This window comes from Carcharodon carcharias, chromosome 34, assembly GCF_017639515.1.
Source record: "Carcharodon carcharias isolate sCarCar2 chromosome 34, sCarCar2.pri, whole genome shotgun sequence".
Lineage (NCBI taxonomy): Eukaryota > Metazoa > Chordata > Chondrichthyes > Lamniformes > Lamnidae > Carcharodon > Carcharodon carcharias.
In genome coordinates, this window is record NC_054500.1 from 12212298 (window position 1) to 12231035 (window position 18738).

At 50.7% G+C, this 18738-nt stretch overlaps 1 protein-coding gene across 1 annotated transcript; it reads left to right on the forward strand.

Annotated features, from left to right (window-relative positions):
- Positions 1 to 245: 245 nt before the first annotated feature.
- Positions 246 to 18031, forward strand: LOC121272716 (thymus-specific serine protease). The gene is made up of 12 exons (XM_041179485.1): positions 246 to 397; positions 1555 to 1742; positions 2423 to 2522; positions 3737 to 3866; positions 5661 to 5784; positions 6901 to 6978; positions 7719 to 7766; positions 8377 to 8646; positions 9198 to 9339; positions 10150 to 10329; positions 14414 to 14559; positions 16598 to 18031. The coding sequence occupies exons 1-12, from the start codon at positions 316 to 318 to the stop codon at positions 16652 to 16654; spliced, it is 1545 nt and encodes a 514-aa protein (XP_041035419.1). The 5' UTR covers positions 246 to 315; the 3' UTR covers positions 16655 to 18031.
- Positions 18032 to 18738: the final 707 nt, after the last annotated feature.

Below are 18738 nucleotides of genomic sequence, written 5' to 3' on the forward strand. Positions count from 1 at the left end.
CCTACATTACAACAGTGACTGCTGTTCAAAAGTATTTCATTGACTAGAAAGTGCTTTGAAAAGTTTGTTCATTGTGTAAAACTCAATATAAATCAGTACCTTTCACTCGTAAAGGAATGAGGGCACATTAACAGTCTGCCCAGCAACAATCCTCCAATCATAATTAAAGAAGCGTTCAGACCCGAGAATATTGACAGTGGAGGTTAGCCAATGGGAGGAGAAAGGGGGCGGGACCGTGGCACGAGAGTATCTTGTGATGCTGCGTCATGTGACTGAGCTGTCAATCAGAACGGTGCCCGGGAGGAGAGGGGACTCATGATGGGGACGATGTCTATGTTGCTGTTCTCCGTGCGGCTCTTTCTCGGGCTACAGGCTGTACTCAGCCTGGGACTCGGAGGTAAGACGCCGTAGGAAAGGTTGGCAGGTTGCGGAAGCGACAGAGCAATGGAGAGAGGCAGAGAGGAGGAGTAGAGAGAGGCAGAGAGGGGACGCAGAGGCAGCGGGGAAAGAGGCAGAGGGGAGGGAGGCAGAGGAGAGGCAGAGGGGAGGGAGGCAGAGGAGAGGCAGAGGGGGGGAGGCAGAGGAGAGGCAGACGGAGGGAGGCAGAGGGGAGGGAGGCAGAGGGGAGGCAGAGGGGGGAGGCAGGCAGAGGCGGGCGGGGGGGAGGAGGCGGAGGGGGGGAAGGAGGCGGGCAGAGGCGGAGGGGGGGAAGGAGGAGGCAGAGGCGGAGGGGGGGGAAGGAGGAGGCAGAGGCGGAGGGGGGGGAAGGAGGAGGCAGAGGCGGAGGGGGGGAAGGAGGAGGCAGAGGCGGAGGGGGGGAAGGAGGAGGCAGAGGCGGAGGGGGGGAAGGAGGAGGCAGAGGCGGAGGGGGGAAGGAGGAGGCAGAGGCGGAGGGGGGGAAGGAGGAGGCAGAGGCGGAGGGGGGGAAGGAGGAGGCAGAGGCGGAGGGGGGGGGAAGGAGGAGGCAGAGGCGGAGGGGGGGGAAGGGAAGGGCCGCTGGGACAGGGAGGGGAAGGGGGGGTCGGGGAGGGTTGGGGAGAGGCCAGGGGTGTGGGGGGACGGGGAAGAGGTAGGGTCGGGTGGGGGTGGAGGGGACTTGAGGTTGGGGGGCCTTGGGGATGGGGGGATAGGGGCGAGGCAGAGGTGAGGCTCGAGGCGGGGTTCGGGGAGAGGCGGAGGGGGTGTTGGGGAGGGTGGTTGGAAGATACAGAAGTGGGGTACAGTGGGGGGGTGGGGGGAGGAGAGGGGCAGACGGGAGGGAGTTACAGCTGATGGTAAATGCTGAGCTGCTCAAATCCCAAGGGGAGACTTGAAACAACTGCCACAACTAGTTTTGCAACTTAATTTCAAGATGCACGCCCCCCACCTCCCCCCTGCCCTTAAGACATTCATTAAAAGCTACTTCGTTGACCCAGTTTTTGCTGATCTGCCCAACATCTCTTTGTGGCCCTGGTGTCACCGCTTTGTAGTTATTGACAGGCTCCTCATGTGTACCCCGATTTGAACCAACGGTGCAGCAACCCATTAAACCCCCGTGTTCCTTCCATCCTGAAGGTCGGAACATGTGGCTGATCAAGGAGAAAGTGCTGCAATCCCGGGAGCAGAGGGTCCAGAAGCACCTGGTGGAGAAGTGGAAAACCTTTGCGGCCGTTGGCAGTGTTAAATGGACTGAGCCCAAGGAGGGGCTCTTCCCACAGCCACTTGATCACTTCAACAGAAGGAACAATGGCACTTTCAAGCAGGTCAGTGCATCCACAGTGTTATATTTCTCTCTTTTCCCCGCGCTCCCCTGCCGCTTGCTCCTTGCTCACCTTTGGTCGTTGGTCTACTCTAAATTACAGAGAATGATGTGGAATTATTCAGCCCAACACCTCTGAAGGTGTTTATGCTTCACTTGAGCTACCCCCACCCCCAACCCCCTTTATTTGACCCTATCTCCGTGTCCTTTTCCTTCCTTCCTTTCTCGTGTTTATCTAACTTTCCTTCAAATATAATTAAACTATTAGCCTCAGCTACTCCTTAGGATCAGAAATTCCACATTCTAGCTGTGCTCTGGCAGTTTCTCCTGATTTCCCTGTTGGGATTATCAGTGAAACTTTTATGTTTGTGGCTCTTCCACATCCCCCCCCCCCCTCACCACGCACTTCCTTCCCAACCACCCCCACCCAATCCCACCCCACCCCCCAAAGTTTTGGTGTGCCCTACAATTGGAAGTATCTCTCCACCTACTCTATCAAACCTCTTCAGAAGTTGAAAGGTTTTAGGGAAGAGCGCTCAATTTTGGTGCCCTCCTTGTAAATTGTTTTTGCACCTTCTCCATTGCCTGAACGGCTATTGAGGATATTGAGCGCTATTTTGGAGGGGGGGGGGGCATTGTGTGTTACGTGTGCTTCAACCAACGTCCCTTGTGTTTGCTCCGCAGAGATACTGGGTGAACGCTGAGCTGTGGGAGCAACAGCAGGGTCCCGTGTTCCTGTATATTGGTGGAGAGAGCGCTCTGACATCATACTCTGTACTGGCAGGTATTATGTGGCTGCAGGGGCAGACTGGGTTTGTGAAAGGGACATCCGTGTTGGGATTTCCATATTAATGCCCTGAATAGGTCTCCCCACTTCCTTTCCCAGATGTAGGTTTTTTTTAATGCAACCCTATCAAGTCACAGTCATTGCAGCACAGAAGGAGGCTTTTGGCCTGTTGAGTCCTTGCTAGAATGCCACTCGGATCCTGACCTCTTGGTTCAAACATGGCCAAAAGAGTTGAACTCCTGAGGTGAGTGGCTGCCCTTGACATCCAAGCAGCATTTGACCGAGTGTGGCATCAAGGAGCCTGAGTAAAACTGGAGTCAATGGGAATCAGGGGGGAAACTCTTCACTGATTGAAGTCATACCTAGCACAAAGGAAGGTGGTTGTTGGTCAGTCATCTCAGTCCCAGGACATCACTGCAGAAGTTCTTCAGGGTAGTGTCCTCAGCCCAACCACCTTCAGCTGCTTAAAGGAAGACAGATGAGGATGGAGGATGAGATTAAAGGAAATTAATGAACTGTTTGGGCTTATAACAACAATCTAACAGTTTCATGGTCACCATTACATATGCAAACTTTTAATGTCCCAAATTTATTTCATCAGATTTGAATATCCCAACCACCATGCTGGGATTTGAACTCTTGTCTCCTGATCATCAGTCTTGCCTTTGGGCTACTAGCTCAGTTACATAACCATTGTGCTACCGCACCTGCAACAGTGCAGCACTCCCTCAGTATTGCTTGGGGTTCTCAAGTCTCCGGAGTGGGACTTGGGAATGAGTAACCCCTGTCCCTTATTGGGCAATGAGGACCAATGTATTCTCCCACACAGCAACCCCCTTGCAGCTGGTCACTGTACAACCTGGGAAAACACCCGACTGTGGGTCAGTTTTCAACTCTGCAACTCCTCAGTGAATTTGTTTATTTTAGCACAGACACTCTGACCCTAAGCCAGGCAATTGAAGAAATAGCAAACCTTGAATTTCTATAACACCTTCAGTGACCTCGTGGTAAAGGTTCGATTTCCCTCGCGCCATGTGCCTCCCATCAGTGGCTCACTTTTGGAGTGGGGGTGTTGTCCATTGCAGGGTGGTCCAGCTTTGGGTTGATACACCCTGTGGGGGGTGGAGGAGGTTTTTGGCATTCGCTCTTCCTCAAATCAGTGTTTGGTATCTTGCAGCAATTTGCCTCTTGCTGTGCTTCTGTTTCTGCAGGCGAGCATGTGGACCTAGCGCGGAAATACAAAGCCCTGTTGGTGTCTCTAGAGCACCGGTATTACGGAGCAAGCATTAATCCTGATGGGCTGACCAATCAGAACATCCATTATCTGTCCAGTCAGCAAGCGTGAGTCGGATTCTTAACTGAGTAGTGATTTTGGACCTGACTGTGTGCTCTCTACTGCTCCTTACTGCCTTCTCACTTTGTTGCTCCTGTTTGATTCTCCTAACTCCTTCCACGCTCCAAATTTTCCATCCTGCTTGTGCTTCCTTGCATCTTCTACTCACCCACCCCCCCCTACCCCCCAATCCCCAGGGTTCTGCCAGAGCTGAAGGTTTTATTCTTTCATGGGATATGAGCATCATTGTCAAGGCCAGCATTTATTTGTTTGAGAAGGTGGTGGTGAGCTGGCGCCTTGAACCAATGCAGTCCATGTGGGGTAGGTACACCCACAGCGCTGTTAGGGAGGGAGTCCCAGGATTTTGACCCAGCGTCAGTGAAGGAACGGCGATATATTTCCAAGTCATGATGGTGAGCGGCTCGGAGGGGAACTTCCAGGTGGTGGTGTCCCATGTGCCTGCTGCCCTTGTCCTTCTAGATGGTAGAGGTCGAGGGTTTGGAAGGTGCTGTTGAATGATCCTTGGTGAATTGCTGCAGTGCATCCTGTATATGGTACACACTGCTGCCACTGTGCGTTGGTAGTGGAGGGAGTGAATGTTTAAGGTGGTGGATGGGGTGCTAATCGAGCGGCTGCTTGGTGTTGAGCTTCTTGAGTGTTGTCGGAGCTGCACTCATCCTGGCAAGTGGAGAGTATTCCATCATGTGCCTGACTTGTCCCTTGTAGATGATGGGCAAGCTCTGGGGAGTGAGGAGGTGAGTTACTCGCTGCAGAGTTCCTAGCCTCTGACCAGCTCTTGTAGCCAAAGTTTTTATATGGCTGGTCCAGTTCAGTTTCTGGTCAATGATAACCCCTTAATATGTTGGTGGTAGATTCAGTGAAAGTGATGAACGTTAAGGAGAGCTGGTTAGATTCTCTCTTGTAGGAGATGGTCATTGCCCGGTACTTGTGGAAAGTAATATTGGTGCCACATTATCAGCCCAAGGTAGGAAAGGCTCAGCTTGTAGCTGCAAAACGGCAGTGAACCCTGTGGCTGCCTTACTTGAGCCAGTGGTTGAGTGGCTAACGTTCCTATTTCTGGTCTCATTTGGTATGGCAGCAGTGGGGAAACATTGGAATGTCTACTAACGTCACTGTCAGCCAATGAGTTTCAGGGACTCGCAGCAAACAAAACATTTACCCAGCAAACAGTCTACTTAAACAGCGCACCACAGCAAACAGTCTACAGAGTCTATTTAAAAAGTAGCTCTATGAGCTATTGTACAGCAAATTGAACTTGTGGCCGAAACTGCAGAAGCCTCTCCTGATAAAAGCAGGCTTATTTCTCCAACACTCCTCATCTACTTTGGTCTTCTCTTCCTCTCACGGGGTCCAAACCTGGTGCCAACTAATTACTTGCTGATTTCTTTTTCCTGTTCCAGCCCTACAACTGTCTGCAAACTCGGCGTTCCGCAAACTCTACATCCCCTGCTTCCTTCGCTCCACAATTGGTGGCCGTGCCTTCAGCTGCCTGGTCCCTCCCTAAACCTCTCTGCCTCTCTCTCTCCTCCTTTACGAAGCTCCTTCAAACCCAACTCTCTCACCTCCTAATGGCTCCTTATGTGGCTCGGTGTTGATGATTGTCTGATAACATTCCTGTGATGTAGCTTGGGACGCTTTGCTATGTTAAAGGTGCTATATAAATGCAGGCGGTTGTTTGCAATCTTAGCGATACTTTGTGTTTTGTGTGGACTTTAGCCCTTCACCTTTGACCCCTCTTGGTTATGCGGGTGGCCCCTAACTCTGTGTGCTTCTCTGGATAGGCTAGCTGACCTAGCGATGTTCCATGAGTTCATTGACCAACAGTACAACCTGACCAGAAACAACCGCTGGATTTGCTTTGGGGGCTCTTACCCAGGGTCCCTCTCTGCATGGTTCCGACTGAAGGTAAGGAAGGGTCAGCTTGTGGCTACGAGCTGGCAGTGACTCTGCGGCTGCCTGACTTGAGCCGGTGCTTGGACAGTTACCATTTCTATTTCTGGCCTTGTTTAGGGAAATAGAGGGATGTCTGTTGACATAATTGGCCAATGAGTTGGAGGGAGGGTGGGAATTACAGTGCTTGCAGCAAACAAAGTATTTAGTCAGCCAACAGTCTTATTAAAAGTACATTCCAGCAAAACAGTCTACAGAGTCCATTTGAAATTAGCCTCCATGAACTACAGCAAATAAAACTTGTGACTGAAACTGCAACAAAATATCTTGATAAAACCAGGTTTATTACTCCAGAATCAAGTGAGTGGAAGATAGTTACATAATCTCCCCATGATATTCAGCATTGCTATCGCTGATCCCCCACCATCACATCCTGGCACAAATCAGGAGTGTGGTGGAATACAGTGCACTTGCCTGGATGAATGCAGCTCCAACAATACACAAGCTGTACACCATCCAAGCAAAGTAACCCATTCAATTGGCACCCCATCTCCCACGTTAAACATTCACCCCCTCCACCGACGCACAGTGGCAGCACTGGGCACCATCTACAAGATGCACTGCAGCAACTCACCAAGGGTCTTTTGACAGCACCTTCCAAATCCATGACCACGACCATCCAAAAGGACAAGGGCAGCAGGTGCTTGGGAACACCATCACCTGGAAGTTCTCCTCCAAGCCACTCACCATCCTGACTTGGAAATATATCGCCATTCCTTCACTGTCACTGGGTAAAAATCCTGGAACTCCCTCCCTAACAGCACTGTGGGTGTACCTACACTACAGGGACTGCAGTGGTTCAAGAAGGCAGCTCACCCACCACCTTCTCAAGGGCAATGGGAGATTGACAATAAATGCTGGCCTAGCATAATGAATAAAGAAAGTATATAAATTATGTGAGTAACATGGATTCCAGTCACTTAACAGCTGGGGTAAAGTACTGGATGATATCAGTGAGAGTCTGGGCCTTAGGGTGAGAAGGAAGCCTTGAGGGGAGGCTTGACTGCTCTGAAGGAACCTGGGCCGAGTTGTGAAATATACCTGTCTCTGACGATTTGTCTTTTCCAATAGTTCCCTCACTTGGTTTTTGCTGCTGTTGCCTCATCTGCCCCTGTCCAGGCCCAGCTGGATTTCACTGGATACAACAAGGTAAGATTCCCTTTCTGTGCTGTGGCTCCTTCGCCCGCTCGCCTTCCAGAATCTGCAACGTATGTCGGCAATTGAACTGACAGGGTCTGCACCTCACTCCGAATGAGGTGGGTTAGTAACAGAGTAAAGCTCCCTCTACACTGTCGCCATCAAACACTCCCAGGGCAGGTACAGCATGGGGTTAGATACAGAGTAAAGGTCCTTCTACACTGTCTCCATCAAACACTCCCAGGACAGGTACAGCACAGGGTTAGATACAGAGTAAAGTTCCCTCTACACTGTCCCCATCAAACACTCCCAGGACAGGTACAGCACAGGGTTAGATACAGAGTAAAGCTCCCTCTACACTGTCCCATCAAACACTCCCAGGACAGGTACAGCACGGGGTTAGATACAGAGTAAAGCTCTCACTACACTGTCCCATCAAACACTCCCTGGGCAGGTACAGCACGAGGTTAGATACAGAGTAAATCTCCCTCTACGCTGTCCCCATCAAACACTCCCAGGACAGGTACAGCATGGGGTTAGATACAGAGTAAATCTCCCTCTACACTGTCCCCATTAAACACTCCCAGGACAGGTAGATCTTAATAAGAGATTGAAGATCATTCCATGATAGGGGTCAGTGGTCATTCCTGTGTGAGGGTTGGGGGAGGTGGTGGTCATTCCTGGGGGAGGGGTAAGGGGGTGGCTCATTCTCTCTCCCTCCATTTGATATTTAAATGTTTTCTGTCCCACAGGTAGTATCCAGGAGCCTGTCGAACCCGGTTGTTGGAGGATCCCCAAAGGTATGAATAATTTCTGAATGTCTGAGCAGCAGGCAGCCCCTTCTGACCCTCTTTCCCCCTCCCGTACCACAGCCTCCACTAGCACCACCCTCTCCTCTCCCTCCACCCACCACCACCCTCGCTCACCATGTGAGTCCAGTGTGGGATGGGAACACACACACAACCGCACCCCCCCTCCCCCCAAAGGGCCCATCGTGACTGTCTCCGGACTACACCAGGAGCGGTGCCCACCAAATCCAGCGAGTGGCCCACTCCGGGTCCAGAATGATCATCCCTTCCCCTGTGACCCTCCCAACAATAAAAAAAAAACCCCATCGGCTCCATCCTGAACATTGTTGGTGTCAGAGGCTGCAGCTCGATTGGATTGTGCAGCAAATCCAGTTGCAGCCATTTCTGGTCCTCCAACGTTAAAAAGCTGTCACCATCTCGATGTCCAGGGGCTGATTTGGGGTCTAGTCGAAGCTTATTGACCCTCCCCGTTGTAGGAGAGGCCGCAGTGCAGCCCAGAGGGGCAAGCGGTGGGGCTGGGAGGGGCAGCTCCTCTGTTCAGGCTTCTTTGTGAGGGAGGGGTTTAGGCCGAAGCCTTGCTGACTTTTCTCCCCCACCCCAGTGCCGGGCCGCCGTGGCACAGGCCTTCTCCAGGTTGGACAGGATTCTAGCGCGAGGTAACACCTCCGGACTGGAGGCAGACTTCAAGTCGTGCCAGAAGCTGAACGGGAACGACGACCGCGGGGAGTTTGCCGGCAACCTGGCGGACATCGTCATGGGGACCGTCCAGTACAACGAGGAGGCGGTGGGCTACAGCATCGCCAACCTGTGCCAGATCATGACCAATGAAAACCTGGGCTCCGCCTACCAGAGGCTGACCGTCCTCAACAAGGTAACCGAGTGGTGGAGGAGGGGGGTGGGTGGTGATGTGACGGTGTGAAGGGTTGGGGGTCGGCGGTGGGGAAGGGGGTTGGTGGGGGGGTGGGAAGAAGGGGTTGGGGCAGGCAGGTGGTGAGGGGTGTGGGGGGAAGAAGATGGAGAGGTGGTTGGGGAATGTCAGGAGGGGTGCAGATAGGAGATGGCTTTTTGCACTGTGATGCCCAAGGGCTGTTTGATTCTGGTTCACTTCTGATATCTCTGATGGCGAAACAGGACCAGGTGGTAGGGGAGGACCCCCCCTCCTGACAATAGGGACTGAGGCCAATTGGAACCCCTCCCACCCCACCTCCCCCACCAGCCCACAGTAGAACCATATGACCCACAGCGTCTGACGCGTTGACCTCTGGTTCAAGCTGTAGCTTTCACCTCTTACACTTAGGGCTACTGGAGTGGCTGGGGGTTGGTGGGTTGGCTGGGTGGTTAAGTGTGGGGGGGTGGGGGGGAAGGTCTAGCTTTTCTGTGGCACCTCCTAGCTCGAGGTGACTTTGGCTTTTCTCTTTTCAGAGCTACATGGACAGAATGGGGCTGCAATGCGTGGACAACTCTTACCAGAACGCCCTGAAGGAACTCATGAGCACCGAGGTGGAACCGTTTGGAGTGGGAGAACGTCAGTGGTATTACCAGACCTGTGCCGAGTTTGGTTACTGTGAGTTCTGCCTGCTTCACAGTCTCAGGATGCCCGATACACTTTACTTTTAAAGTATAGCCACTGTTGTAATGTAAGAAATGCAGCAGCCAATTTGCGCACAGCAAGCTCCCACAAACAGCAATGAGATAAGTGTCTTAGACAATTCTTTCTTAAGTAATACTGGTTGACTGGGACACCATGGAGAGCTGTTCTTTGAAATGGTGCCATGGGATTGGTCACATCCACTGACAACTCAAACTGAGCCTCAGCTTAACGTCCCACTGTCCCATCCAAAAGTTGGCACCTCTGACAGTGTGGCACTCCCTCGGTACTGCACTGGGAGTGGGTTTTGTGCTGAAGCGAAACTCGCAGCCACAACCTTCAGACTCGGAGGAGGGAGGTTTTTTTCCTCCTTTTCGTAGGAGGTGGGGCGTCGCTGGCAAGGCCCCAGCCCTAATTGCCCTTGCTAGGCCATTTCAGAGGGCAGTTAAGAGTCAGCCACATTGCTGTGGGTCTGGAGTCACATGTAGGCCAGACCGGATAAGGACAGCAGATTTCCTTCCCTAAAGGACATTAGTGAACCAGATGAGTTTGTACAACAATCAGTGATAGTTTCGTGGTCACTATTACTGAGGCTAACTTTATATTAGCCAGGGCCTTTAGGTTACTAGTCCAGTGGCATTACCACTGTATCACTGTCCCTCCTACCCATTGAGCCATAGCTTACGTGAGTTGGGTTGGGGGGAGCGTTGAAACCGAGTCTCCTCCCCCTGATGCCGCCACTCCAGACTGTCCAGCTGGCTAAACTTCCCCCTCTTGTTTCCCCAGACCAGACATGTGAGGATGAAGGCTGCCCGCTCTCCCGCTGGCTGACGCTGCGATCTCAGGTGGGTCCCTGTGCCCAGGTGTTTGGCATCGACCCGGGCAAGGTGCAGAGTGCCGTCAATTTCACCAACGATTATTACGGAGCCAATCACCCTGCGTCGAGTCGCATCATCTTCGTCAACGGTGAGAAGCAGATGGAGACGGGGCTGAGATGATGTCAGGACGGGCGGGGTTCATGACCCCGATTTGAGGGAGGTCAGGGGTTAAAGGATGGTGCTAGTATGGGAGGGGATTGTGAGCCAAGTCTCTTCAATTTTTTTCTTACGCACAGCCTGTTCATTTGAAATTGTGGTACCTTCAAATTTTGTCGCACGTTCTCTTAAAGGGCGCATCATGTGAGCGACCACTCGCAATCTTCAGGGAACATTAATCATGACTCCAGCTGGTTCAGGGAAGGGCTCTGAAGAAGAGTCATTCGGACTTGAGACAATATCTCGGTTTCTCTCTCCACGGACACTGCCAGACCTGCTGAGTTTTTCCAGCATTTTCTGTTTTTATTTCAGATTTCCAGCACCTGCAGTATTTTAATTTGACCAATGATTAAGGCAAGTGATGGCAGGGCCAGTAAAAAAAAATTTGGGCAACCTAAAATCAAAACATGAGACTGCAGCAGGTCAACCAGCACCTTGTTACAGGGAAATTTAATCCAGGTTAATATTTGTTCACCACCTGACTCCCCAAAGCCTATCCATCTACAAGGCACAAGTCAGGATTGTGATGGAATACTCTCCGCTTGCCTGGATGAATGCAGCTCCCACAACACAAGAAGCTCGACACCATCCAGGACAAAACAGCCCATCCACCACCTTCAATATTCACTCGCTCCACTGCCGATGCATAGTAGCAGCAGTGTGTGTGCCACCTACAAGGTGCACTGCAGCAACTTACCAAGGCTCCTTACACAGCACCGTCCAAACCCACGACCACTACCACCTAGAAGGACAAAGGCAGTAGATAGATGGGAACACCACCACCTGCAAGTTCCGCTCCAAGTCACTCACCATCCTGACTTGGAGATATATCGGCTGTTCCTTCACTCTCCACAGTCAAAATCCTGGAACTCCCTCCCTAACAGCACTGTGGGGGTACCTACACCACACGGACTGCAGCGGCTCATGGAGGCAGCTCACCCACCACCTTCTCAAGGGGCAATTAGGGATGGGCAATAAATGCTGGCCTCGCCAGTGATGTTCACATCCCATGAATGAGTAAGAAAAGGGCACTTTGTCAGAGCTGCCTATTAAAGAGGAGCGGAGATTTTAATGGGTGGAAAGACTTGTATTTATATAGCAACTTCCATGACCTCAGGACATCACAATGTGCTTTACAGCCAATGGCGTACTACTGTCAGGTCTGAAGCCTAGCAGTCAACATGTGCGCAGCAAGCTCCCAGTACAACATCGTGATAGTGAACAGATAATTGTTTCCTTGTGATGTTGGTTGTTATGTAATATTGGTCGGGATAATTCAGGCTCAAAGAGAATGGGATGAACATTATCAAAAGTTACCATTAATGAGAGGGAGTTTAATGGCTGCTCAAAGAACATGGGCGATGTAAAAGACAAGTCTGAACCGGTAACACTCAGTGAAGTGTCAGTGTTAATATTTGCCACCCCAGGGACTGATGAATGGTTGAGGACACAGAATCTTTCAGCATAGAGTGAAGGGATTTGGCCCATTATGTCTGTTCTGGCTCTTTAAAAGAGAAATCCAATTAGCCCTGGAACTCTTCAAATTTCTTTTCCTTTTTAGTTACTGATCCAATTCCCTTTTTGTTTTGGGAGTTTTTGTTGAATTTGCTTCCACTGCCCTTTCAGGCAGTGCATTCCAAATGAGTGTAACTCAGTGTGAAGAATATTCCTCCTCATCTCATCTCTCTGGCTCTTCTCCAATTATGCCTTGGGCAATCAGGGCCAAGCTGCCTGGTTTAAATTTCAAACAATGCTTGGCTGTTAACTGTCAGTCACCTTCACTAGTGCATTGTCCATGGCAACGCTGCTTGCGAACCAATCAGCACTCTCTTCACATACAGTATAAATTGTTGTTTGGTATTCTTGTGTCCTGATGAGCGCAAGACAAAGCTTTGGCATGTCTCTTTTTCAGCAGTTTCCTGATTGTCTTAACTTTATGTCCCACGGTTACTGACCTCCCTCCCCAGTAGAAACACATTCTCCTTATTAACTCTATGAGCACCTCTTGAACAACTCACTAAGGCTTTTTCAACAGCACCTCCCAGCCCGCAACATCTGCCTAGACGAGGGCAGCAGACACCTGGGGGCAACATCACCTCCGAATCCCGCCCATCGCCTCAGCTTGTGCATATCGGTCATTCCTTCATTGCTGGGTCAAAATCCTGGAACCCCCAACCCCTCCTTCGCCCGCGGGCTGAAGCGGTTTAGGGTGGTTTACCACCACTTCCTGGGGATGGGCAACAAATGCCAGCCTTGCCAGTGATGCTCACGTCCTGAGAATGAGTGAACGTTTAAAAAGGAATATTCCTGCACTCTGGTCCTGGACCTGGTGTGTTGCTGGCACCATGTGGTTGAACTGAGTACTGCAACAGGTTAATGCTGAGGAAAATGATGATTAATAGTGTTTGACTGGGCATGTGTTGCTGGCCCAGGAAACTGCTGCGTTCTGAAATTCTGGGAAGCAGGGGAATGCAGCTGGAGATATTTAGGGCAGAACAAGGGGAGGGGAAGTTAGGCTGGAGTTGAAATGGCAGTGTGTAGAAAAATAATGCAGAAACAGGCCATTTGGCCCAACCAGTCAGTGTTAGCATTTACCCTCCACAAATAGTTCTAGTCACATTCATTCACCCTATTCCCATATTCCTCCATCCACCAACATTTTAATATTGAATTTTGAAAGCTGCAGAGACTCTTACGGCAGGAATTCCTGTCGTGAACCTTTCCATTTCTCTCCTCTTTAAGGTGCTGCTTAAAACAAAACTTTCAGCCACTTCTCCTAACGTCTCCTTAAGTGGCTCCTTGTCAAATTTTATCTGTTTGCGCTCCTGTGGGGCATTTTTACCATGTTAAAGGCGCTATTTGGATGCGGGGAACAGCAAAGTTAGCGGCCATTGACATAAGGTCGCCAAGAATTCACTCCCCCCTCCTGACTGGAATCCAAGCCGCCCGCCTGCTCTCGGGCATTTAATGGGTGCCTGGGTGGAGTTCTGTGTGCCAGCCATGGTTCAGTGGGGAGCCCTCTTGACTGAGTCACGCGGTTCTGCATTCAAGCCCCATTTCAGAGACTTGAGCACAAAAACCTAGGCTGACGCTGCAGTGCAGCACTGAAGGAGCGCTGCACTGTTGCAGGTGCCGTGATTTGGATCAGACATTAAATTGAGACCCTGTCTGCTCTCGCAATTGGATGTAAGAGATTCTAAGGCATCTCCCCTGTGTCCTCCTGAGGCCTGATTCTACAGACTGAGCCACTTTCCTACAAATTTGCCCTGTTTATTATCTCTCTTCCCCCCCCCCCCCCCCACTTATTCTTTCATGGAATGTGGGCATCTCTGGCAAGACCAGCATTTGTTGCCCATCCCTAACTGAGTGGCTTGCTTGGCCATTTCAGAGTCAACCACGTAGCTGTGGGTCTGGAGTCCCATGTAGGCCAGACCAGATAAGGACAGCAGATTTCCCTCCCTAAAGGAGCAGGAGCGAATCAGATGAGTTTTTACAACAATCGATGACAATGGCCATGGTCACCATCACTGAGACTAGCTTTATATCCCAGATTTATTCATTTTAATTGAGATTCCACCAGCTGCTGTGGTGGGATTTGAGCCCATGTCCCCAGAGCATTAGCCTAGGTCTCTGGATTACTAGCCCAGTGACATTATCACCATCTCCCCCTGTGATTGACTGTTCCTGGCCTCGGGTACACGCTCATTATAAGACCCTAACTGTTCTTTGTCTCAGTCTGCCTTACCCAGGTCCATTAGAGTCCCCAGGGCTGAGATTAGCCAACTCTACATAGACAGGTGCTGGAAACTCTCTCTTAACAGAATCCCTCCCCCCACAGCCCCCCCCACCCCCCATTTTTGCGTTCACTATGTTTTACTCTTATTGAAAATTCTGTATTTAGGCATGACTTGGCAGGGGGAGTGTGGGGGGAGGTGAGGGGTGGCATCAAGTGCTGAGTGTTGGCTGCTGCCTGTCCCTGCTCCTCAGTTAAACTTGTTTTGGATCTCTTTGTGAAGGTGACATCGACCCATGGCATGTACTCAGCGTGCTGAAGAACCAGTCCAGATCGGAAGTGGCAGTGGTCATTAATGGCACCGCGCACTGCGCCAACATGAATCCTGTGCAGGAGAGAGACCCGCCCTCTCTCCGACAGGCCAGACAGGTGAGACCCCCGATCCTTTCAGCTGCCCACGAAAGTCTGGGAGTGGGTGGGGTGGGGGTGGGGACGGGGGCGTTGTACAATGTCCTCCCCAGCAGATTAAACTCGAGGGCAATGCAAGATCCTCAGTAACTTCTCCAGTGCCTCTGTGATCTCCAAGCCCCTAGCGTGAGCCTTGTTGATAGCAGCACACAGGTGGGAGCCACGGCCGAGGGTCGGACCTTTTGACGATTTGAACCTTATCCGAACCGGTGGGTTAAATAGACACGATGCCTGCTAATGAGTTTGGACTCACTCCCTCACTCTGGCACAGCGGCCATGGCACACCACTCCCTCTAGATTAGAGAGACTCCAGGGTGGGCAATACAGAGGGAAATTCAAACCTGGATAGAGCGGGGTCTTTTACTGATGCATGCTGAGACAGTGTAGGGGGAGCTTTACTCAGTATCTAACCCCGTGCTGTACCTGTCCTGGGAGTGTTTGATGGGGACAGTGTAGAGGGAGCTTTACTCTGTATCTAACCCCGTGCTGTACCTGTCCTGGGAGTGTTTGATGGGGACAGTGTAGAGGAAGCTTTACTCTGTATCTAACCCCGTGCTGTACCTGTCCTGGGAGTGTTTGGTGAGGACAGTGTAGGGAGAGCTTTACTCTGTATCTAACCCCGTGCTGTACCTGTCCTGGGAGTGTTTGATGGGGACAGTGTAGAGCGAGCTTTACTGTGTATCTAACCCCGTGCTGTACCTGTCCTGGGAGTGTTTGATGGGGACAGTGTAGAGGGAGATTTGCTCTGTATCTAACCCCGTGCTGTACCTGTCCTGGGAGTGTTTGATGGGGACAGTGTAGAGGGAGCTTTACTCTGTATCTAACCCCGTGCTGTACCTGCCCTGGGAGTGTTTGATGGAGACAGGGTAGAGGGAGCTTTCCTCTGTATCTAACCCTGTGCTGTACCTGTCCTGGGAGTGTTTGATGGGGACAGTGTAGAGGGAGATTTACTCTGTATCTAACCCCGTCCTGTACCTGCCCTGGGAGTGTTTGCTGGGGACAGTGTAGAGGGAGCTTTACTCTGTATCTAACCCCGTGCTGTACCTGTCCTGGGGGTGTTTGACGGGGACAGTGTAGAGCGAGGTTTACTGTGTATCTAACCCCGTGCTGTACCTGTCCTGGGAGTGTTTGATGGGGACAGTGTAGAGGGAGCTTTACTCTGTATCTAACCCCATGCTGTACCTGTCCTGGGAGTGTTTGATGGGGACAGTGTAGAGGGAACTTTACTCTGTATCTAACCCCGTGCTGTACCTGTCCTGGGAGTGTTTGATGGGGACAGTGTAGAGGGAGCTTTCCTCTGTATCTAACCCTGTGCTGTACCTGTCCTGGGAGTGTTTGATGGGGACGGTGTAGAGGGAGCTTTACTCTGTATCTAACCCCGTGCTGTACCTGCCCTGGGAGTGTTTGATGGGGACAGTGTAGAGGGAGATTTACTCTGTATCTAACCCCGTGCTGTACCTGTCCTGGGAGTGTTTGATGGGGACAGTGTAGAGGGAGATTTACTCTGTATCTAACCCCGTGCTGTACCCGTCCTGGGAGTGTTTGATGGGGACAGTGTAGAGCGAGGTTTACTGTGTATCTAACCCCGTGCTGTACCTGTCCTGGGAGTGTTTGATGGGGACAGTGTAGGGGGAGCTTTACTCTGTATCTAACCCCGTGCTGTACCTGTCCTGGGAGTGTTTGATGGGGACAGTGTAGAGCGAGGTTTACTGTGTATCTAACCCCGTGCTGTACCTGTCCTGGGAGTGTTTGATGGGGACAGTGTAGAGCGAGGTTTACTGTGTATCTAACCCTGTGCTGTACCTGTCCTGGGAGTGTTTGATGGATGAACTGTGAAGTGTCCCATTCCTCAGCCCAAACTCTCAATATGAGAAGCAAGTCCCTTTCTTCAGTAAAAGAACAGCTTTGGGAAGGGAGCCCTTGGCTGTTGCTGCTTAAAGAATTGACATTTGGAAGTGATTGTTGAACGACTTTAACTCTTTCCGTCTCTCTCTTACAGAAGGTTGATGATCAGATTGGAGCCTGGTTGGCCAAGGAACACCTGTATCCATGGTAACCGTGGCCCAGAACTCTGGTTGTGGGAAGAAGGCACCTTATTCTCAATGACTGACGGGCATGCAGGGATTTCCGGTTTTGGGAAGGGTTTGCCCCCATTGATCCAGCCATTGAGAATCTCCTGAATCTTTCCCTCTTTTTTACTGATTGTCTTTCCCCTCCCCCTCCCTCTCCTTCTATCTCTGTCCCTCCCCCTTCCCCTCGCTGCTTTTCTGTGCCTTGGAGGAATCTGGGCAGGAACGGTGATTTCCTAAGTACGCCTTGGGGGAGGGGGGTTTAAATATCCCACCTTTTATGTGCACCTCATGTTCCCTGTAGCCTGGGTGTGGCCCCTCCTCCACACAAGGCCTGCAGCTGGGCCTGGGGAGGGTGGTGCTGTTCTCTGTGCTCGGATATGTTCTTCCGTCGCTGTCGCCCTGACTGCCTGTGGCCCTCACCAAGATGGAGGCAAAGTGGAGCCTGTTTTCCCTTTGCTTGTCCCAGGAGTGTCGAACCAGCCTTCACCCACCCCCCCACCCACGTGAGGGCTGGGAGAGAATGAGATCACCTACCCCACTCCCACCCCTTATGGAAGACTTTGCAACTAAGTGGAGTTTTAATTTAGGGGAGGGAGGTGGCCTTTTAGATAGATTCCTCTTAAGGTTCCTTCCTCTTAACTGAGGGTTGTGCCCAGTCCCTTCTGCAGTAAGCAACTTTGCGATTTAGGTTTCACTGCTAACTTGGGGTGACACTCGATAAGGCCCCAGTCTTTTCCGAGGTGACTGTCCACTCCGTCAGGAGAGGGCCCTGGATACGTGTCTCATCTCGCTGGTGTCTGCCTTCAGAGCCGTTGGACTCTTGTTGGGATCAGCTGCCTCTTCCATCATTCTAGACTTGCACTTGGAGGAATTACGTCCCCTATCGACACCAGGCGATGCTGTTGGTTCCCTTGGTTAACTTAGCCGGTCAGCCGAGGTGAGGTACCAGGGTATGCTTGCTGGCTTGTGCCTTACCAGGCGTGTGATGGTATAAGTGAGACCTGTGGGGGAGACCAATGAGTCTTCCCCATATTGGAAACTGGAGTGCGCAGCTGACAACTTGAGGTACTTGGTCTGTCACAGAAATCCCCCAAATACCTCAACAGATTAACGCGCAAGTAACTGAAGCACAGCTGAAGGTGAGATCGATCCCAGGAGGCAGACAAGCCTCCGCGGTTGTTACTTTTAAAAATGCTTTGATTCTTTTTACCAGATTCTATTTTTTACAAAAATCGGTCCGAGTTTTTCACAATTCTGATTTTAAATTATGGCAAACTATTTTTCAATTATTAAAATTATATTGTTTGAAATCTTGGTGTAATTAATCATTGGTATTTTATTAAATTGCCTCATTGAAGGAATTTTTTTCTGAGCCTTGTTATTTCTTATGATACGGCAGGTGATATGTGCCAAGCAGATCAAATCCACAAGGGAAACTTGGCCACAAGATCACAATGGTTTTGCAATTTGTATTTATTATGAGAAGATTGCGCACTGAATTCAGAAGTAAGGAGTCCATCGACACCTTTAGAGTTTTTAAAAATTAAATTAAAACATTTATTAACGACACACACACAAGATTGCAGTTACACGGTTACTTAATATTATAACAATTACCAAAATTCCTAGCTAACCTGACTCCCAACTACAGCAACCCCCCCCCCCCCCCCCCCCCCCCCACCCCCACCAAAGGCAACAGTCCAAAATAGATTCTAAATTTATAACAATTCAGCAAGGTTACCACAAGCACCCACTCAACAGTGGAACTCCAAAGGCTTTTAACACAACTTTGGTTACTGGAACAGCAGACCTCTGCAAAGTGGCTGGAGGCTTTTCCCCAAGTCTGTTTCACACAGTGTACCTTTCAGATATTGCGCAACCACACCTCATACAGCCTTCCATCCTTCTTTAAATATATTTTCTCCCTCTTTAATCAAAAAATCCCCCATTCTTCCCACATGTCTCTGGAATTTACTTTTCCCATAATAAAACATTTTATGTTGTCATGATGGTCAGCACTTTTGGGATAAATCAGTATAATAACCTGCCTTATTTATCTTAATTGTAA